Genomic DNA, 22,525 nt, shown 5'->3' with positions numbered 1-22,525 from the left:
GTAACAGGATGACCTAAATCACTCCCTTTAACACTTGGCAGTTAGGCTGGCTGCAGCACAGCCCCATCCACCCAGCAGCCACGCACCTTACAGCTCATTTCAGAACCGAAAGCAGTGTTTTCACACGCATGCCCACCCCGCAGCGCAAGGGAGCACGAGGAGAACTGCACGTGCAGTTTTAAGGCAGTGGAGAAGCAAGAGTGGATTCCACCTGTAAATAGTAGATATTAGGATATCAGAAAACGTCTCTTTTTCTAAAGCACACGCATAATCTGGTGTTGTAGCAAACAGGATGTGGTAAAAAGAAAAGTAGCTAAAGGTGGTTACGCACTCCGCTTCGAGACATGCTGTACTTCCCCATGAAGCTTCTGCTGGGGAGGAAGCAGCTTCTGCAGGAACAGCCGGCTGCTGGGCCATTATGCGCTGCCAGAGCATTTTTCTGGGTGGCTCTATTATCCTCACGTCCTCTGACTCATTAGGCGATTCTTAGAGAGTTCAGGATCATTCTGGAGTATCACCACTCCTGCAAACAGTCGTGCTGTCTTCAAGAGATGAGAGCGACCTATCTGCCTTCATGAAGAAAAAGATGTAAATACAGAACAGACACTTGTTTATGCAAATCTTATGAAGCCTCCAGACCATTCTCATCCCCAGAAGGGCTACTGCCACGCTGCTCGCTGATGGAGTTTCCTGCTCTTATTCTGATTCTAAAGGGCAGAGCAAAGGTTTTGGTTTCCAAGCCCAAGCTGCCCATGCGATTCCCTGCGGTTGCACACCTGCGAGAGGTGGCAGGGAGGGAATTTGGGCCAATCTTTTACAGTGGGCCCTGGAAAGCACTAATCCTAAAAGGATTTAAGAGCTCATTAAGGATAAACTCTTTTAGCTGATAAGACCAGCACCGTAATTAGACATAGGAAAACATCCATCTGGAACGACTCCATATAGGACATCAGAAAGACTTGTACCAGACAACTGATCAATCCCTGGTTTTTACTTGAAAGAAGGATACTGAAAAACAGAAAAAAAGACCTGGAACTGTAAGAAAGAACTGTGGTTTGGAAAAAAGAAGCTTAGCAGTCCTCACCTACATCACTTGCCAAGGGAAAAAACTGGTAGCTTGATGAAGTTTTACAATTAGTACATAGAGATAAAGCACTGTATACTAGACAGCTCTGAAACTGAGAAAATAAAGGCACAGGAAGAGCCAGCAGCAAGGGGATGAACCAGCAGAATTACAGCTCATCATCAGAGACTCGTTTGACTCGGGTTGATTTAAACCCCCTGAGCAGGAGCTGCCTCCCGCGGGGCGCCTGCCCCAGATGTGCACACCCAGGTCCGGCCTGGGCTGCGGTCGCCCCACATCCCTGCCACACAAAGAGATAACAACAGGAGTAAAAAGGTGATTAGACTTTTAATTACCTCACCATATTTATTTTCACAGCCTTTTGCATAACGCTTGCCTAAAATTGAAGGTACTTTACCACATGCAATTATGCTAATGTCTGGAAACAGAACTAATTTAATGGCAAAGAACAAGCTAGAAAACGCAATAAAATTTAAATGAGCAACCACACTAAGGAAATACAATATTTTCCAGTGCAATGCAAAGTCTTCTGTTAAAAACAGTCATGTTTAATCTTTTTTTTCTTCCATTCTAAATCCTTCTTCAGAAGAAACCAGCTTCAGAAGTAACCGAACTCCAGCAAAGTGGTCAGAGCGGACCTTCCCATTTCCAGGTACCAGAGGCAAGTACTGCTATGATTGTACCAAGGGGAGAGGAAAAGAAAACATCTCCAAATCTGGGCGAGAAACTAATTATGTTTATGAAACTCTGGGCTCTAAAACTCCAGGTTTGATGGCTACCAACATGGGGAAAAAAAGCAAGACATAATCCTTCCAAGGTTACAGTTACCCAACTGTAATTGCTGTAGCTGATCAATAGCTGCACCGTTGTTCGCTGTTCTGTGGAACCAGCTATTAATGAAAACTATTCAATTACATAAATAGAAACATCCATTACATACAAGCTGTTCTGTTTGACTACTATTTTTTTTTTAACGGATGGGGAAAAAAAAAAAAGACAGACTTCTTCATTTCATTGCCACCACACAGAATCAAACAGTTAAAGTCAGCCTGTATTTGGTTGCTTAAAATTCCACGTATTTTGCAACTGCCATGCTACAGCAAGGTATTAATGATTCAGCACAGCCATCTAAAGCGAAGCACATACTGAGAGATGTCAGTACAAGCAAACAAGGTATCTGTGCATTTACAGCATAATATTTTTGGCCAGAATAAAAAGCCAGTTTTTACGCACGAAGGTACAGACTCCATTTCAATTACTGTAATACAATGGAAAGCTCCCCGAGACTTCTGTGAACACATACTTCAGACTGGTGGTTCCACAAGCCTATTTGTACAAAGCTGTGAAATCCATTAATGACAATCTGTGATACAGGAATACTATTTATTTCAATCTGGCAATAGTTAGAACTCCCACTCCAGAATATTCTCATACATACTGAGCCGCACGTTTCCAGGAGACCAGGAGGGCTGGACACCCCTGCTCCAGCCAGAAGTCGAAGCTCCACCAGCCCCGAGATGTCCCCACTGCCCCACCTGCCCTGGGAAACAAGGCACAGTAGCGCTTTGGTTTTGGGCATTTGCTTCCACTGGTAATGCCAGTCTCGGCGTATTTCAGACAGGAATAGATCCACTGATCTCCTCAAGGTCTTCCCAGCTCATTTTAAGGCTTTGTCCCCATTTTGCAAGACAAGAGCAGCTGTACTATCCTAGCAGACGTATGCCAACCCAGTCCTCACATCTACTGCGCAAAGATTTCACAAGCTCCTCATGAAATCCATTCCCCTGCTTTATGACCCATCCTACTACTAAAATGGTTTTATTCATATCCAGATTTTTTTTAATTCACATGTTAAGCCTCTGGAAAATTGACTAACCTCACCATTTCTGCAGCAGCTTTTTCTGGTTTTGGAGATTGTTCAACCTCACTTCTCTGTTTCATAGCCTACGTAACACCCTATTTCAATACTTCCCCGTAGGTCACATTTAGCAGACTGCTAAGTAAGATCAGCTCATTCCCACCGCTCTTTCCTGAACTCTTTCCAGCAGGTCCATGTATATTTTGTAGTCCAGCGCCAGGATGGACACAATATTCTGCCAGAAGAGGATTGCTTCACATGCCTCACTGGCTACAATCCTGATTTTATATTTAGTCGTGTGATCTAGCTGAGACAATACAACCTACGGCTCACTGTAACAGCCAAGTCAATTAAAAACGTCTACCTGACCCGTGGTTCTCCACCCTGTGTTTGTGTAATTACTTCAGCACAGGCGTAGAGGACGGTGCCTGTTTTGACCGAGAAGCACTGCTTTTTTCCCCCTCCTCTAGTTTATGGAGATCTTTTGTAATTCTGTCCTTGTCCTCGGTGTGGTTACAGCCTTTCTCAGCACACAAGCAGAATACAGAGGTTCTTCATGCCAGCATTCAGACTGTTAACTACAACACTGCATAGTAACTGATCTCTGACGCTCTTGTGCAAACTCCCTGGATACATCCCTCCACGTTCACACGGAAGCACTGATTAACTGTTCCTCAAGTCAATTTTCCCAACAGTTTCGCCCCCTCCACGCAGCAGTTTCACCCAGGCCACCTCTCCCTGCGTTGCTAGCAAGAACATGATGTCAGACAGTCAAGACAACACGTATGGTATCTGTTCTACTACTGCTCCCTTATCAACAGGGCTTATTACCCCTGCAGAGAAAAAAAAAAAAAGTTTAACTGATGTGACACATTATATTGTTGACAAGCCCATACCAAGTAATATAATTTTCTCCTCGATGTTTCCAAGTAATTTAATTATTTTCCCAGTAGTTTTCCAGAACATGAAGTTGACAGATTGCCTTGCTTCATCTTCTTCCCTTTCACAACATTTCATTTTACTGAAGACCTTTGTTTTACTAAGTCCTGCCCATATTCCAGTGTTCTTCAGACCATCTACAACACTGATTTTTCAGCAGTCATTACAGAGAAGTGGCAGGCAAACCAATCTTAAAAAATATTTACATGAGTAACATTTTACTGAAATATGACTTACCAATTCTCTGATGAAAGATCTTGTCAAAGGTTAATTCACCCCTTTCCTCAAGGTATTTCTGCATAACACTGCGGATACTGAAAGAAAAAAAGAAAAGGGGAAAAAAAAAAAAAAAAAGAGTTATTTGAAATTGCTTACTTTAAACGTGACCTTTAACATATTTTGGAGAAAAGGATCACTCAGATGAAACATCGGTGTGAGAGACTGAAGCAAAATGAGATACCACTGCCCATCTATGCCTCAACTCGCAGCACGACAGGCAACCTGCTGCTCCGGCTAAAGCCCACGAGAGTTCAGAGGACTATGGCCACTAACGACAACAGGCCTGTAGTCAAGGCACAGAGTCACATTCTGTGAATTCAACAGTGCAAATTATTTTATGAAAATTCCGTCTTCACCTATGAATACTCTTCCAGGCATCACCTTACTAGCCTAAAACCAGCCTCGCAGCCTCAATACTGTGATTTTTAAGGGTTTTTTTTAAAGGTTCTCAGAGTTTGAGGTACACAAGAAAAATCACTTTCCCCACTGTAAATATTAATCCCATCCAGTGTAGAATATAGCAGTATTGGTACTTATTCAGCGTAGAAGAGACACAGCTCTTACATTTCAAGCTTCACATATCAATAGCCTACACCACTCAGCGTGATGTTGCTAGAATTCCCCTTCAAGAATCTATACTTATCTAATGAAGTCTGAAAATGCTGCAACTGAGCATAAATTGGGAAAAAAAGCCACCAGTGATCGCACATAGACCCCTTTGCTGTGTGCCACTACAGAAGCAGGAGCACAACCGTCGAAAGGAGAGCTCCCAGGCTTTCCCTGGGTCTGCCCAGCCGGGTTTTTATCCCAGTTGGGTATTTGTGGGTTGAATGGAAGGGCAGTACGGGGCTGCCACCAGGAGCTGGAGCACCGAACACTGGGTGTTCTTCCTCAAAAACTGAGAAACGAGACCGCAGGCAGGAGCACGCAGGCAGTATCAGGTGGAGCCCTGGCCTGGCCTTGCCTCGGGCGAGCTGAGCCCTGGGCTCACAGCACTTCCCGGGGGACATTCTGGTCATGGCTTCGTTTCTCCATTCTCGCATCAGGTTTTAGCTTGCACCATGTAAAATAAACGTACAAGTCAATCAAAGCTACATCAGGCTGTTAACACTGCAACTGCCATATATCATTTAGAAAATGAGCCAACACAAGCTCCATTAGGCCCCTAGCTTGGCTGCAGTGCACTTAACATCTATTTTGCCTAATTTATAATGTCACAATCACTCATTTAAACCACATTAACAAAGATTTCCTTTATTTGTCAAGTAACCTCAATATTCATTTTAATATAATGCCTATAAAAATTTCATATGGGCAACAATACAAGTCCATAAATTTTAAAATCAATGCAGCCCAGCAGTACCGTGCCTTGCTAAAACAACTATATTGTCATAGTTAATTAAGTCAAAATTCCACTAGACGTTTTCTGTTTCCAATTTTAAAATTGGTATTTTCATATGTACTATTTATTTTCATAAAAATAACCACAAATACCCTGTAGAAAGTACTCATGCCCTAAACAAGATTGTTAAATATCACTCACATTTCTGCAGAAGACTGAGCACCTAATCCTTGTAAAGCATGGACTCTGAACTACTTCATGTCAGGAAAAAACTGAACAGGTCAGTTCTCACGGACAAATTTTAACATTTTCTGGAGAAGAAACAATAGATTTCTGTGGTTATTTCTCATCCATTTTTTTCCCCTAAAGCCTCCTCATTAACATGTACTTGAGCAGTTTTGGGCCACAGTGAGTAGCAGAGCCCTGCCCAAACAAGCTGAAGACCTCAGACAGCCCTGCAAAGGCTGAGACCGTCCCCTCTGGTGTGCTTACAAGGACCTGTCACCAGAGCTTCTGAAAACCCCCAGATACCAAGAGACATCCTTTCCATCAGCTCTGAGGAAAGTATTTGCACTCCTCCTCAAATGAGAACCTGAGGTCTGAAGTCTGCATGACTTGACCAGAAAAAAGTCTATAATAAAAGCCAAGAAATTAGCTCGAAGGCCCTAAACCCCAGTCTAGGAAACTGTTCTATTCATAGTTTTTATGTATATCTCGAAGCCCCACATGGAACACTGATCTATGAACACTGTGATCCAAAGCGAGAACTCCGGAGGCTAACCACCACATCAAGTTAAACAAGAACTGGGAGGGCTAAATGTTGTTAATCAGGTTTGAGAGTATAAATTATTCAGTGACGAACTTGCTAGTCTTTTTATTTGTTCATTAAAAACTACGTCTACTCTCTGTGTATTTTAACAATCTAAACAAAATACTGATCTCAAACGAAGAGGAAGCAGTAAATCGAGATCATGTTCTGCACTCAGGAAAAGCAAGGTAGTAGAATAAAATTTATCACGTAATTGACTGAATTGCCAAGTTTGGCTGCCTGTTCTATGGGTAGATTTTTAAAAATATACATCCTAGCTTAACAGGCTTAAAGTGGTGACCGTAAAACGTAATTCTTCTCTTAAACCCATAAAATGTTAGCATGTTGATGGCTCCAGTTGTACCAACGCCATCACGTACTGGTGAGCACGGGCAGCAAAGGCAGCTGCCGCCCTGCCCGCCCGGGGGCTCCTTCCCCTGCACCCCTCTTCCCCCAGGCAGGCCTCCCCCTCATCAGTCCACGCTTACAGGACCACTTACGAAGGAGCCCGCTTTGCCCCACCGAGGACCACAAGCCGCCCCCTCCTCGGCCTCCCGGCTGACCCGAGCCCCTCAGCGCTGCCCATCGGCAACGTCCCATTCCCACTGACCGCTAGACCATTAGTAACATAATAAGCCTCTTTAATAATAATGACATCAAGAAAGCCTTCCTCTGCTCAAACAAGCGCACTGCAAGAAATTACATAAACATATCTTAGTCTAGACAATGGGAGAAGATAATGAAAAATTTAACGTATGACTGAAGGGTCCAGGAAAACACTCTGGTTGTGTAACGAACAAATCTCTCCAGCGCTTCTCCTCCTCTCCCTTGACATCTCGTACTTCTGGTCTGATGGGTAACATGTCAAAGGAACAAAACGTTTTTGCAGCTACAGAATCTGAACAAATCTGTAAAACGATCACAGGCTACAGGAGCCCACACTGCATTCCAGCGTCTAAACAACAGACTTTCTTTCACCTCTTCAAAATCCTTTCTCCTTATGCATATGAAAAAGTAGGAATAAATTACACGGAATGGATTACGACTACCGAGAATAATCAACTTCTAATTCTCACATGTAAGTTAAAGGTAAAAATCCTACTGAGTTCAAAAGAAACAACAGAGTCCATATATCCTCCAGAAGGATGGAAAATTTTTAAATGGAGCCTAGCACATTCCACAAACAGGAAGGAAGGTTCCCTCTCTGCCTTTGCATATTGAATCATTAGTTGCCCTACATGTAAACAATCTGGGAATAAAAGCTGCATTTCACAGAAAAGCAGCCATTTCTAAAAAGCTTTCCATATCCAAATATGCTTTCAGCACAAATAATGCACTAATGTGAGAAGTGGACTTTTTGCATAAGTTCATCTCAGTTCACAGCATGATCTACCTTAATAGCAACACTCAAAATAAGCAGAAACAAAAGCTGGCTAAAAATGAAATCCAGGGAGACTTCAGAAACAAAAGCATATCCGACTGTACTGGAGCAAACCCTTTTATCCATATATTCCTTATTTCAGAGAGGAAGAAAATAGCAAACAACAAAAATTTCAGAAACGCTCAGTTTGCTGTCCACGTACCACAAGTCAACTGAAATAACAGGACAAGTATATTTAGGGAAAAATCAAAAGTTGGGCTTAAAATTTCATGAGAAATGCAACTTGGACTCTGGATACCTCTTTGCTGGTTTAACCGGGACCAACCTCACGCGGTGCCCGGGAGCACGGTGCAGCCCTTCACCCCACAATCAGGGGCACGGCAGCACCTGCGCCAGGCTCAGTCAGAGAGAGCTACCGTAGCGGTGACACAGTAAAGAAGTTTTGGGAGAGATTTAATTGCAAATATAACGAGCACCTCAATCCCTGGCAATGCAAACGGAACCACCCCAGCTGCTGCTGGGGGCTGCAGGAGGCAGGGTGCTGCAGCACGGCCGCGGGTGCTCAGCGGGCTCTTCTCTGGCAGCCCCACAGGAGAAACTGCCCTTAAAGAAAGAGCTGAACAAAACCACCAGGCTGGCGAAGCAGCTCAGAGCACGCTGCGTGCCCAGAAGCAGGCGGAGAGATGGCTATCTGCATCGGCATCAAACCATAAACTTTGTGAACAGCACAGGTCGCTCTAACCTGGTCAGCTACTCCAGCTCCCCCAAAAAGGTGGTTATGACAAGTGTGAGCTGAAGAATCTGTTAAAAGGAGCTGCAAGCTGCATCCTGAAGCTCTAGCTACTACAGCCAGCATCGCGGTCTTTCAGACTTGATCAAAGAAATCCACTGAAAAGCAACCTCCAAGGTTAAAATACATTCTGTACTTAAAAAGCTCTCGCTGTCCCCGAGCACGCATGGCAGCATGCAGTCTGACAGGACACCGCCAACAGCCGCCAGGCCAAGGTCGGTACAGGCGAGATGCCCACTTGAAAGCACATCATCTGAGGAACTAAGAAAGAAACACATTATGTTCTTTTTAACACAGAATAGGAGGTGTGTACAGCAAGAGCACCGCTCATCCACAATCCTCCCTCCTGGGCGAGCTACACCAGCAGCACCAAACCAGGAGGTCCCTGAGAGAGGGAGCTCAGCGCAGAGCCAGGATCTGTCCTTGGCTGTGGCCAGAACCGCACACCAGTGCCGACAGCAATAGTTACTCCTGCTGTCCCCCCCAACAGATCCATAATATTCTGTGACTCTAAGGATAAGCATATCTAGCTGAAGAAACCAACCTTCTGCTGGTGTACGATCTGCAGCCGGACAGCCCAAGAACAGCCCGCCAGCACAGGCAGCCGGGAGCACGACCGCAACGGACACGGGCGCACGCAGAAACTACAAGTTAGGGAGCAGAATAAAATAAACAGCGTTCCTTTTGACATCTCCTAAAAGTTCTGCTATTAATTTCTAAGATGCATGGATTCTGTCCCCACGGGTTTGTTATACTAAATTATGCAGGAGTTCTTCTGAAAGCATCTCACACCTAGGAAAGGGTAAAGGCAGATGTGATGGTATGTATATGTATACATACTCTTACTATTGGAACTAGATCAAGAAGCTACTTACTACTGGCCTTCTTACTACTGTACCTTAAAGGAGCTTTTAATTATTTATCATAAAAGCACATTAGTTTTTCTCATAAATCAGTAAGAGTTCAGATTTGTGAGATATTATCCATTGTATAGATGCACACGCGCACACCACAGCTTGAAAAAAAAAAAGTCTGGCCTTATTGCAAGCATTAAAGAATCATCCCTACATTAAGAATGCGCAGTTACACTCACTAATATATTGATCTTTAAGCCGAAACAGAAAAAGGAGAACAGAAAAACAAAACCAAAATGAAATGGCAGCTTTACAGAGACTGGCCTGAGGAGAGCTGAGTTCAGTATTTAACTCTACCAACATTTCCTGTATCATCTCGGGCAAGTCACAGACATTCTCTGCCTCAGATCCCCAGCCTGCAAGATAAAGCTGTATTTCTTTTTTGACTCCTCTCTGTTGTCAGGGCAGGTATCATCCTTCTGCCACGTGTGCATCCTGTACCCAGCACACTAAGCTCCTGATAGCTCCTGGCACGTCCAAAAACTACTCAAATGCTAACAATTATTTCAAGAAAATGCCAGATATTCAGCAACTGAATTACCACTGCCTTTGACTGCCAACCCTCTGCACTGCCCCTCGCTGCCTTCCTGCTCTCTGCACTTCGAGCATCCCATCTCCACACCAGTCACCTTCCATTTACTCTTGTCTGCTTTGTCCTCTTCCTTCTTGTTACCATTCCCCATTTCCCTTTTGCAGATCGCTCCCTCATCCTGTTCTCACCTTGCTTTCCGCACTGCATCTATCTTGTCCCCTCAGCCCATCCAGCTTTCATCTCTTACTTTCTTCTTCGCCTTCTCATTCTGCACAAATGCACCAGCCCGCACACGCAGGGAGGTCTCACAAAGCCAACAAAGACCTGAGCTTGCCGCAGTCAGAAAAGAACTAAACCTGCTTAGACCCAATTTCAAATGAGAAAAAAATCTGAAAGTCTGAAGTAAAATACTACCAATGCACCATTGGTAATACTTCTCCTGAGAAGTATTTTTACTGAGGTTTTGCAGGAAAGAAACCAAGTCACATAACAGAAGACAACAGGGAAAAGGAAAGAAACATCTCAACGTAAAGAGTAAATCTGCGTGAGTGATTAGTAATGATGCTATTATTTTCTTGTAATACGTTCATCACTGGCATGAAGTACCTCTCCAGCTGAACAGAAAACTCCCCTTGAACGAGACTGTAAACCACGATGAGTCACTGGATCACAGCCCCCGGGTCAGCTTAATGCTCCACTTCAGGGGTGAAAGTGAAGGGCAGGCACTTGATGCGAACAATAAAAAAGAATTAGCTTCCCTCCTATATGAGAGGTAAAAAAATAGCGAACATATCACAAACCATTCAACTTGTTTCATTTTGCTTCCTCTCAAGACCTGTACCCAGTTCAAAGTTCAGCAGAAGTTAATACTTCTCAGATGCTGTAAAAGGTACTTTACGCATTGCAACTCTTGTTTGAGCAATTAATGGGGACCATTAGACCATCTCATCTGAGGTACTTATCTATTACTTGCAAAATTCCATATCTGAAGGGGAAACAAATCGTTAGAAGACTGTGACAGAGTATTTCTGGACAACAACGAAATAACATGGAAAAAAATATGTTCCTTTTATTCTTTTACTTTTGAGCATCCTGTAATATTACTCGAATACCCCTGGCAGCAACGCAATATCCAACTGAATTCTTTATTTAATAGAGAAATAAAAGCGATCATCGATGCTGCGTTAATTAGCGCACGTGCTCGTTCGAGTCCTAGTCTCGGCCCGACAGCTGAAGCAGCGATGGGTGAACCCAAACCTTCCCCTCTCCCAGCAGCACGGCCCATCCCCACGCGCGCCCGCAGAACGGCTCCCGGTCACAGGACACGAACGGGGCCCTGCCATTCCCTATCCCTGTTCACCCATTTCTGTCCTGTTTTCTGCCTCTGCACACCCTCTAAAGTTTATGCTAAGCCCACTGCCAAGTCATTTCACTGCAGTGAACTAATGCTCTTATAATTGTCAAGGATGATTAACAGCATATTCCACCCAAGAACCCTGCTCGCGGTGGAAGGGATTAAAGCTCAGCAACACTTTCCCACAACCCCCCTCTGGTGCGTGCATCTCATCCAGGAGACGAAGCAGCTTCACTTATGCAAATTATGTTAATGGAGAAAGTTTACAACAAGGGAGCCAAAAGCAATAGCTATGTAGCTACGGTGTCAAAATACGCACTATCCTCATGTTCCTTGAGGATCATTTGCATTATCATTGCTGAAATCTGAAACTAATATAAAAGCTTCTAAGTACATGAATTTTTCAGGAATAATTAGACTGAATTGTAATGTCAAGGACTTGCCCTTCCACCAAAACGCTGCTACTGAGAAATTACAAGAAAGAGAAAACGGAGCAAAATCACATCTCCTCGCTCCTACTGCAATTAAGTAATTTGTCAATCATAATCTTTTTTTTTTAAAACAAATACCAAATTACTGAAGACACGCCAGGTTTTTTTTTTTAATCTTTCCTTATCTATAAAATGTTTAGAACTTTCTTTAAAAGTAGCGTGCAAGTATAAACATTAACTGACCTACCAAGAACTACAGCCAACGTTGACTGAAACACACTACGCTCGCCTGTGATTTATTTATTCATTTATAGTCTCAGGATGCAATTTTACAGAGACTTAAATGTTTATTTGCACAATCCAAATCCATCATAAAGTTGCTAAAATTGGACCAAAGATCCTGCCCCAAAGGCCTCTGAACTGAAAGCAAGACAGGGTCAACAAGTACAATTCAAAGCAATGGAGAATGGCACACAGCCACGACTTTCTTCTTTTCCTTTATAAAAGTGCATTTAAAAGGTTTAGCAATGCAAGACTGACCAAAAGTGAAAACTGTTACGGAATATTCAGCCTAAAAGTCAGATCTTCTCAGAACTCTTTTAAACAACAAGTTAAAACTACAGAAACATTCCCATTATTTTTTTCTCCCCCAGAGGAAACACTCCCCTTTGAACAGGCAAGCATCCCTCCAGAGCCCTGCAGCCCCAACACCGCAGCAGCGATTCTCCTGAAGCAAAACAGAAGAAAAAGTGTAAAATTGTCTGCATTGATTTTTTGCTTCGCATTGTGCGTTTTAACCTGGCAGCTATTTTAAGGTCCCAGAAGTAAGGGAGATGTGAACAAAGTAACTGTAATCATTAGAACAATTTGGAAAGAAGACTGGGAAAATCTGGGGTAAAAAAAAAAAAAAATTTAAAAAAAAAAAAAAATCAGAGGACTGATGCCCAGAATCGCTTAAATGTGAAAATGAGCAGAATGTGATGGGGAAGACACGGGGAAGCCAGGCTGGAGACTTAAGAAAAACAGCAGCTGATGAGAAGGTCAGAAAGTTTTGCCACCTCCCAGGCACTCCCTCGGCTGTCCTTGTCACCCACCGAGCGCTGGGCATCGAAGCCAGGAAAGCCAAAACGCTGAAGTGCAGCCAGCAAACCACCACCGCCCAAACCCAACTCCTTCCTGACCGGTTCTGCTCGTGGCACAGCCAGTCTTGTTTTACCAGACACTTAAGGCCTCAAGAGTAAAACGCCTACCCACGTCTTGTCTTCTTTTCAGTTAAAGTTCAGTTTAACCCAGACTCGTATTTCACAGAGCTTGCTTTCCCTTCTGAAATTAAGACAGAAACGTAATAAACACAACAGCAGCCAAGTAGCATCCGCAGAGCTGTCACGTGGAGGCCGCACTCTGTGCTCAGCCCCGTGGAGAGGGGTTCTGAACCACTGAGCGTTTTACTGGGTTCCCCAGTGCTTCCTGATTTTCTGGGAGGAAGCGGAAGCTACTGGGAGCTCTTTTCTCCTCTGCACCTTCAGCAGGGGCGGCAGGTCCTGGTGGGTGACGAGCACCCGTCCGTTCCCAGCTCCACGCAGAGCTCCGTGTGTCCCCCAGAGCTGCAGCGAAGCGCGGGGAGCTCGGGGCGCAGCGTATCGCACACACGCTGCATCAGCCGGGCCGACTTTCCACCAGCGCTTCGTGAAGGCTTTGATCTGCACAGCTCGACCAGCTCCTGGGAAATCCGCCCTCTCCCCAGCGCCTTTCTCAACAGGACATGACACGTGCTGACAGGACAAATTCCTGGCGCACTGGAAGGGGACTTGGGGGGTTTCTATATGGAAGCGGTTTCTCCTCACACTCTCAGAAATTTGTATTTATTTATGCAAGGCATATTTATATGGGTGTTTACTCAGTACTGGAATGATTTTCTTGGAGAAACTAGTAAGCATGGGGTGAAGCTCTTTCTGTGGAAAACAGCTGTATTTTCTAAAGCTAGAAACTGCTGCTCTTACATCAATTTAGTTCAATTAAATTATTTGGTTTATGCACCTGGACCTGACGGCTCCTGATAGGCTTTCTTCTAATTTTATTAATTACCCCCCAAAAAAAAGCTATTATTGATAAGAAGATTAAACCAGGCCATTCCACATGATTTCACCAGAACAGAAGCTAAGAGCTGCAGACGTTCATTTCCTGATGTCATAGTTCCAGCAGTTCGCTGAAAACATTTCACAGGGGAAGGTCCAGGCACTGAAAAGCCGTCATACCTATAAAGGAGTAACAGCTATAAAAGTTATTAATTTTACTGAAAAGACAAAATGTGCCCATACGCATCTCCCCCCACCAACACCGAGTGTGCTCTGCGTGCTGTGGCTCAGCTGATCGCTCTCCAGGGGTGCCCCCAGCCCCGGCCACTGCTCCGGGAGCACCCGCAGCCCGTCTGCACTGGGCACAGGCTCACACCGAGGCGCCTCACCCGTAACACAACATTACACCTTACAGAAGCCTTCCCCCAAAACACCCCGAGAAACACCCCTCTGTTTTTAGCACAGTAACAGAAGACTGTACAGTGATCCTTTCCCAGATCACCCCCATTTACCTTTTTTCTTAATTAAGGTAATGACGCCCAAGGGAAGCCTACATTTCAAAACATAAGCCTCAGCCTTAGAGCATCCCCACAGGAGAACTAATTGGAACGTCTCTCCTAAGGCCAGATCTCTCCTTCCTGCGCCCAGAGACACTCCAAGGACTGTGTGTGCAGCAGCTGAGACAGTCCAGGGCCTCCACTGCTTATCTGAAGCTCAGAAAATCTGACTTCAACTCCCGCACCTGCCACAGGTCCTACATGTCAACAAAGGTACATAATTTATTTTCTAACCGGCTTAGCTTCTGATCTGTACAATATAGGCAACAGCCGTGCCCTTCTTCCACATTCTCATTTCTCGTCTATTAAAGCTGCAAGCGCTTTGCGACAGGACCTTCGTCTTCCCACGCACTTCTCTACAGGCCTGTCTTTTATTAAGGTATCAGACACTGCAGTTACAACAAATAACGACCTGAATTCCCAAGTGAGAGAACACCCAGCTGGTGCGGAGAGCAGCATCCGCAGCAAGCGGGAGCCCTCCTCTACAGGCTCCTACACTGACAGCCCATCTCCATCCCCAAGCACACATTTTTCCTGCTAAAAAAGTACTGTAGCACAAAGCTAACCCGAGACAAAAAGCAAGAACATTTTGTTAGCAGGCCTAGCTTTCCGTATGTATACTAAACGATTTGGAGAAGTTCATCTTTTTACTACCTTCTCAAGCAACGCTTCTACTGCCAGCAAAGTCAGGAGGCTGAATTTCTAAACAAAACTGAGTTTTTAAGTGCTCTGTCATCTATGCTCACCCTGAGCGGGACTAAGCTATTCCACAATAAAAATACAAATGTTCGGTCTTTCTCGCAATGCTAGTTCAGAAAAAAAAACCCAAGGTTTTTTCCCCCTCCTCAAACAGTTACCATATGAATATTCAAGCATGTCTTTTCACCCAAGTGAGATAATATATAAGATAAGCTTCAATCTACATACTTCATCCTTCCTGAACATGTAAACTAACCTTTGAAACATATGCATTACTATGAATTGCACTGAACTGAATGAGCAATGGCTTTCTTCACCATAATCGGCAATAATAATTAATACTTTAAGTAAGGAAATAAAAAAAATTGAGGGACAGTCTAGGACACGAGACAAGCATGACAGGCAAGGGCAGCGGGCTCAGGCTGCTCTCTGGGTACCCCGCTGAGCAGCACGGTGCTCAGGGGGCAGGGGGACAAACAGCACGCTCAAGTGTCTCAAAAGTCCTCTCACAGGTATTTCTAGCACATGAAAATGGGCAGGTGCTCTGCTGCCTCACTGACACGAGAAGACATTCACCATCACAGAAATATTAGTCGCACCTACTGGCTGGCAATGCTTTCAGAAGTACAGTAACGTGGAACACATCTGTTCAAGTAGTTTACTACCGGCTTCAAGAAAGCGCCCAGCGAACTATGAGATGCCCCATGGAACAGGGACTCTCTGACCTTGAAGAGCACAAATCCATACTGCTTGCCTCCAACACACACCTCCACAGCACTTATCCTAGTTCTCAGAATACTCGCCAGGTGGACATCTCACGTCCAGTCATCTTCAGCTCTCACCAAGCTGTACTTCCTTTATTCTTTGCTTAAATGATCTCATTGTTTGAGTTGAACAAGCACAGCTGCAAAATAATAAATTAAGTTTATAAAACCACTTCATACAGAATCCTTTTTCCTTCTGTAGTTTCACAAACTACATGTCGATGAAACCATTTGGAACAGTCTGAGTGTCCTGCATGCCGGTTTTAATTCTTACTTCAAAATTTTCAATTCAATTTTTAGTAAGTCCTGGAAATGGCGTAAAAATATCAAGAAACAATCTTGCTTGACACTAAAAAGAAATTTTAAATGTCAAACAAAAACCTAAACTGTTTTGCAATTTTAGACAGCCAAGCTTAAGAAGTTCTACTAAAATAATTTACAGTCATTATTGCTACAAGCAGATGGAACAAGCTTCAATAAAGTACCACCACCTTACGGAGCTAAAGCTACTGTGACACAAATTCATCTGAATTAACCATTAGATCCTTAATCCTCCATATCATCTCCTATTTAATTCTGCATTCATTGGCACCATTTCTGTGCCAAGACCAGTAAATGCAGAAGCCTCTGCAAAATCTGGGCCTACTTTTTTCTGAAAACAGGAAAACAGTACTTTTGAAGATTTCTACCATTTGCAACCAGATAGTGAGGAAGGAGCATGACATAGCACAAGGCTTCCTGGAGCCACTATGTTCTCTAAACAACCTGCGGATGGAGTAGGGGTTTGGTATCAACATCACCGGTGAGAGCCCGTCAGACCCTGCCGTGCCGCGCCACCAAGCACCACCACAAAAAGGCCTTCCAGGTCCCACGCGTGCCTCCGGAGACAAGGGAATGCCGACGGGTGGAGGGAGACAGGAGACACCACCCATGAACATGACAAACACTGCACCGACACATCGAGCACTGGCAGATTCATCACACTCAAGACGTCACTCGCTTCGTAACACGAGCGTGTTTTAGCGAGGGATTCAAGGGGGAGGCAAGGAACAGCACGGCCCAACGCAGGCAGCAGCTCTCAGCTCAGGCCGGGGAACGCTGGCAGCTGGTGGCACCAGCCAGCAGCAGTAATTGTCAATACCCCCACACCAAGGAAGAGACGTTCAGTGAGTTGTGCCACCTGCAGAAGCCCCAAACTGAACGGTATGCTCGAAGCAACAGAGACAAAGAAGCACCTAGAACAGACACAAAGGGATGACATGAGCGTAATAGCAACAAAGATGAAAACCGCACAAACAACTGTCAGGAAAATTTTCTTGGAGACAGCCCTCTTAACGAGTAAGCACAACAAGGAGGTGTTAAAGCCAGAGAAAATACCGTCAAAGTACCCGAGACTGACAGCAGAGACACAGAGGGGTTTTAGCCTGCAATTTAGATGTTACAGAAGTTTCAAGAAGTACAAGAACATGCTGAAGGACACATCACAGAAACAACTGAAATTCAGAGAAAGAGTATAGTAATGCCAAGAGAAGAAAATTGAAAAAACAGAAGCGATGCAGGATACAGTAATGATGCTTAACACCTAGCAGGAGATGTCGCTTGGGTTTCGACAATATTCAGCACTGTAACAGGAAGAAAGCAAATACAAATAGCTCAGGATGGAACTAGAAAAGAAAAAGCAACCTCCGTGCATTCAATGAACCTCAATTAGAGTTTTACCCAAGTCAGTTTGAATACTAGGGAAGAAAGCGAAGAGCACATCAGAGACTGAGAAGGCGAGAAGCAGCTGGGGTACCAGCACGTTAGCCTTCCCCTCTAGAGATAACTGAGGAAAAATGTCATGTTAAAACTGTGATTTTGAAGAAAAAACGTGACTGAAACATGCCTTCCCCCCCACAAGAGGGGTAGGATTGAGAGGAAGGTAGGAGACCAAAGAAGAAGGTTGGGAAAAAAATAAGAATAAACTTGAAAGAGAGGTAATTTCTGAAATAAGCAGGTTAGAAAAGGTGAGAAACACCTACAGCTGCAGCAAGAGAAGCGGGCGAGGAGCCTGGACAGATGCACGCTATGTTTTGTTACCATGCCCTTGGTATTTGTACACCGAAAGCAGTGTAAGCTTACGTGATGTTTATAGTAAGGAAGCTTTAATGTTAACTTTCCTGGCGAGGAGGGCTGCAGCCAGTGCGTGGACAGCAGTGCTGCAGCAAGCCCTCTGCGAGCCCCGCACCCTCTCTGGTTCCAGTTACCTGATTTCCTGGACTATTTTTCTCAACTTCGCATGATGCAAATCCCTTACTCAAAACAGAAGAAGCTGCTGGTATACAGTGTTCTTCCCCTCCCTTTGACCAAAATAAGGGAAATCTAAAATTTACACAGAAAAGTGAAAAACTTCAGAAGTCTGCTGAATAACCTAAAAAATTAAGAGTGTGGTTAATTTACTCCTTTCCCCCAACACTTAAAACATTTGACAGCAATTCTGTTAAAAAAAGATTAAGGTTTCACATTTGCTCATATTTCAACACGTATGTCTTCTTTCCCATTTTAGGATCTATTTCTGCAGGTCATTCCGCCTTAGACAGCCCTTCTGTCCACCCATGCAAATCTACCCGCAAAACAGCCTTTTAAGAAACAACGTAAAACTAAAAGATATCGCAGCTCTCCCAGTTCTTGGCAAGGCTCTTAGGAATGAAAGGAGGAAACGCAGAAGGGAAGGAAAAGCAGATGACAGAGGATGGAAAAAGGGTTGTTTTGTTTTGGTGTTTTAAAAAAACAAAAACACGCTAAGCCTCTTCCTTAGGCACTCTTATCTCATTAGCATTTTCTGTCCTCTTTCTTCCCAAACTGTGATATTTAACGATTTCGGTACAAAAATAGTCTGAGGATGCTTCATGTAAACTCAGCAATAATCAGCCCCACGGCCAATAAACTCTTCACCCTCATAGTTTATTTGCTGCTAAGCCTTGGCCTGCAGCCTTGGAATTTATTCTGCCTTGCACTACAGCTATTTCCTTGTAAACAGGAAGCCCCCTCAAATTTGCATTACAGTAAACTCATTTACTTCATTTAGTGTCAGTCTTATCTCAGAAAGATAAAACCCGACAGGTGTACCAGGCTCCAGCACAGAGGCAAATCGTAACAGGGGGGCAAAACCTTTGTAATATTTCTTGAGGAGATAACGTCAGCAGCACAGGACGCTGTGGCTGGGCAGTGGTTGCCCGCCGGAGATAAAACCGACACCAAACGCATTCCTGCGAGCAGAGCGCTGCAGTAAGGCAGAGACATTTATTTTCAAGCGTGGATGTGATATTCCAGTGACCTTCCTGCTATCCATCCTGGAGGAGGCCAGGGGCCGAACGCGAGACGGCTGCTCACAGCCTGGCGTTACAAAGCTGTGCTCACGCTCCGCTGAGGAGCTGCCCTCACACACAGAAATAAATAAAAAAATTATTTGGAAAAATTGTTTGATTTCCCCCTTGTATAAGAGGGGACTTTGTGTGTTGCATTTTTTTTTTTACTGTTACTATATCAACCTGCATTTAACCAGCCGATTTATATAATTTTAAATGAATCACTTTGCCAGTGATACAGAATATTTAAGTATACCCAACACACCATGTCTGTTTTAAGGAGAGGAATCAAAAAAACCCAACCAGAAACCAGCATGAAGACATCTGACACCAGAATAACGGTCACAATTTCCTACTGTATGAGGAAATCCCTGGTTTCAGTTAGAAGCTGAGAAGTTCAGTCATTTCAAGCAATCTAGAGCCGTTTGTGGTCCCAGGCTTAGGTAAGTCTCTGTTCTCATTTATGTCCACGCTTCCTCTCATTCATCTGCTGAGCTGTCTTACATGTCCCCTGTCCCACAGCACCCCGGCGCCGCTGACAGCTGCAAACCTCTCCCTCGCTTAAGGCTTCTCACCTTCTTCAGAGCACGACAGGCCGGGGGGGCTGGCAAACAACCTTTTTCCTTTCATATTTCATGTAACGTGCAAACAGGTTCTTCCACATGCAGCTCTAGGGGCGAGGCATTTCAGCCACATCACCCTTCACCTTTCCTCCTACTCTGCCAAACTTCCTCTTGCACATGCTGCCGTTTCCCACCCTGCGGAGCCGACCGCGGGTGAACCACCTCCCCGAGTTCACGGAAACTACCAAACACCGACAAAACGCAAATCCTGGCGAAGGAGAGCAGGACGCCGCAGGTCCTCCAGGCCTGGTGCTGTGCTAGGAGCCTCGCGCCGTGCTTTGCACGAGGGGATGTGGGTCCGGGCAGCAGCTCTCGAGCCTCGCACAAGCACCCAGGGTGCCGTTATTTCTCAGGGCATCGGAAGGACTCCTCCCCTGCGCACCCGCCGCGTCCCCACCGCTCACCTCCCCAGAGGGGTCACGTCCCCCGCCGCACATCCCTAAGGGCAGCAACAGCCACATAACCAAAGCGCTGATAAATATCAAGCTACCAGCGCTCCCAGTAAAGCACGCCGCACCTCAGGGTAGCACTGTAGGCTGAATTTTCTAGACACATACACATCCCAGGAGAAAAACAGGCACCTCCGTCTGTCCGGCAAGCCATCCTCAACCAGACCCTAAACATGACTGCCAAACTTCCTCACCCAAGGTTCCACCGCCTCTGCGAGGGGGGATGAACGTGGGGGCTGGCACCCCCCTGCCCCTCGCCCTGCGCTGCAGCCTCCCTGTGCTCCCCAGAATTCCAGCATAAAGGCAGCGAAAGGAGAGGGCTTGGGTGATCCCTCGCTGACGGCAGACAGCTAGGCTAGGCCACCCGTAGGCTCGCAAACTGCCTACACATTTTGCAGTAAATTTCGGTTTAGAGTCTTTTCTGTGGCAATATTTTGTTTGCTGGCTAAATCTTTGTTTTAAATATACGTACACAGAGCTGTGAAAGAGAAGGAAAGCTTACTTTTAATTTCAGCAATAAATAAGCGATGCTCAGGTGATTTTATAACGCATGCCTAAGCGGGGACTGTCGTTCAGGAGAAAAGGCTGCTTTTCTTTTACCACCAAACCCCAAGAAAACGACCTCAGCTACACCGAGGCACCCGGTGAGACCCGTGGAAGCCCAGAGCGATGGAGCCGGCGGCGAGACCCGCACTACTTCGCCGCTCTTCACCACCTCTGCTCCCGGAGCTGCCTGCGAAGGGAAAACCTCTCCCCCGAGCCTGTCCTCCCTCCCCGCATGTCCCTGCTCTGTCGTCGAACCCCATGGAGCATCACCAAAAAAAAAAAAAAAAAAAAAAAAGCCAAAAAAACCACCACAGCTCCGCAGCATAAACCAGCGAGAACGGCTTTACCGTTTCATTCAGCTCGCCGCTTCGAGAATTTCTCACCCGCCGGACGGAGCATCAAGTTGAGGCTGGAATCAACACCCGACCCGCGGGGGTGGCTTTGCCCCCCGGGAGAAGCCGGTTCCTCCACACCTCAAACGCCCGCAGAAGTTGTTGCGAATAAACCCAGACAAACCGACACCCCCCCCCCCTCTTGCCCCGGCCGCAGAGCCGGGCGCTGCCGCCAGCCCGCACCCACCGGAGGCCGCGGGGTGCCCGGGCACGGACCGTTATGTTCGGCACCCGGGAAAGGGGGGGGGGGGACGGACGGACGGACACACGGCCACCGGGGCTCCCGGGCCGCGGCGGGCCGGTACCTGGGCTCGGGCAGGGTGATCTTCTTGCTGGCCCTGGCCGCCGGGGTGCTCTTGCTCTTCTCCATCGCCATCAGGTAGCTGACATCGGCCAGCACCGCCTCCAGGTCCGCCATGTTCCCGCTCCCGCCGCCGGGCTGCAGATGGAGGCTCCGCCGGGGGCAGCCGCCCCCGAGGCGGGGGGTTGGCGGCGGGCGAGGCGAGGCGGGCGGCAGCTCCCCCTCCGCCGGTGCCGCCGAGCGCCTCCCGGGTGCGCCTGTGCGTGTGTGAGGACGGAGAGCGGGGCGGGGGGGGGGGGGGGGGGCAGCGGCCGCCTCCCCGCCCTCCGCGCCCGGGGCTCGCCGCCGGCCCTGCGCGCCCTCAGCCCGCGGCGGGAAACCCCCCCCCGCCCCCGCCGGGCCGGGCCGCGGCGCCCCGCGGGCCCCTCAGCGCTCGGCCGCCCCCGCCGGGCCCATGGCGGCGGCGGCGCAGCCCGGCGCGGCCCCCGCGGCTCGAAGCCCTACGCGGCCCCCGCGGCGCCGGGCGGGCAGGTCGGAGCGAGCCCGCGGGGCTGCGCGGCCATGGGCGGGCGGCGCGGCCGCGGGGAGCTGCCCGCCGGCGGCGTGAGGGGCTGCGGCGGCGGCGCCTGCAAAAATCCGGACCTGGATTCGGCGGAGGCCGCCGGAGCGGGGAGGGAGGCGGGGGAGGGGGGATCCCGGGGGCGGCCCTGAGGGGCTTCGCCGTCCCGCATCGCCCCCACCCTCCCCGGCGCAGGTGAGGGCGGGAGCTGGGGAGGCGGCGAGCGAAGCCCCCGCCGCTGCGAGTTTGTATCTCTTAAACCAGCGAGCGGCCTCGTGGTTTATTTCTAATCGCGGAGGGGGTTTGGGGGCTCCCAGAGGGGGTTTGGGGGCTGCGGGGGCTCCCCGGGGCCCCGGTCCCGCTGACACCGGGGGGCCAAAAGCCGAAGCCGGCCTGGCCCAGCTGGGGAGTGCGGTGGCCGGCCTGCTCTGAGCCTGGGCGCCCACCCGGCCGCCGATCTTTAAAATTAATTTCCTCACGGTTTACTAAAACGTGATGTGC

General features: G+C 46.9%; 1 protein-coding gene across 2 annotated transcripts in view; it reads right to left on the bottom strand.

The window, feature by feature from the left end:
• GRK3 (G protein-coupled receptor kinase 3) overlaps positions 1-21,749 on the bottom strand; it is a 75,597-nt gene extending 53,848 nt beyond the window's left edge. For both annotated transcript variants that reach the window (XM_074887812.1, XM_074887813.1), the window contains exons 1-2: positions 21,470-21,749; positions 4,119-4,195 (exon numbers count right to left, since the gene is read on the bottom strand). In XM_074887812.1, the coding sequence (XP_074743913.1) occupies positions 4,119-4,195; positions 21,470-21,582 (190 nt within the window). In that variant the 5' untranslated portion in view covers positions 21,583-21,749. The remainder of the gene's footprint in view (positions 1-4,118; positions 4,196-21,469) is intronic.
• Between the last annotated feature and the right edge of the window lie 776 nt (positions 21,750-22,525).

Source organism: Strix uralensis, chromosome 17, assembly GCF_047716275.1.
Source record: "Strix uralensis isolate ZFMK-TIS-50842 chromosome 17, bStrUra1, whole genome shotgun sequence".
Taxonomy (NCBI): domain Eukaryota; kingdom Metazoa; phylum Chordata; class Aves; order Strigiformes; family Strigidae; genus Strix; species Strix uralensis.
The sequence above is the reverse complement of the archived record's forward strand: the minus strand, read 5'-3'. Positions and strand labels throughout refer to the sequence as shown.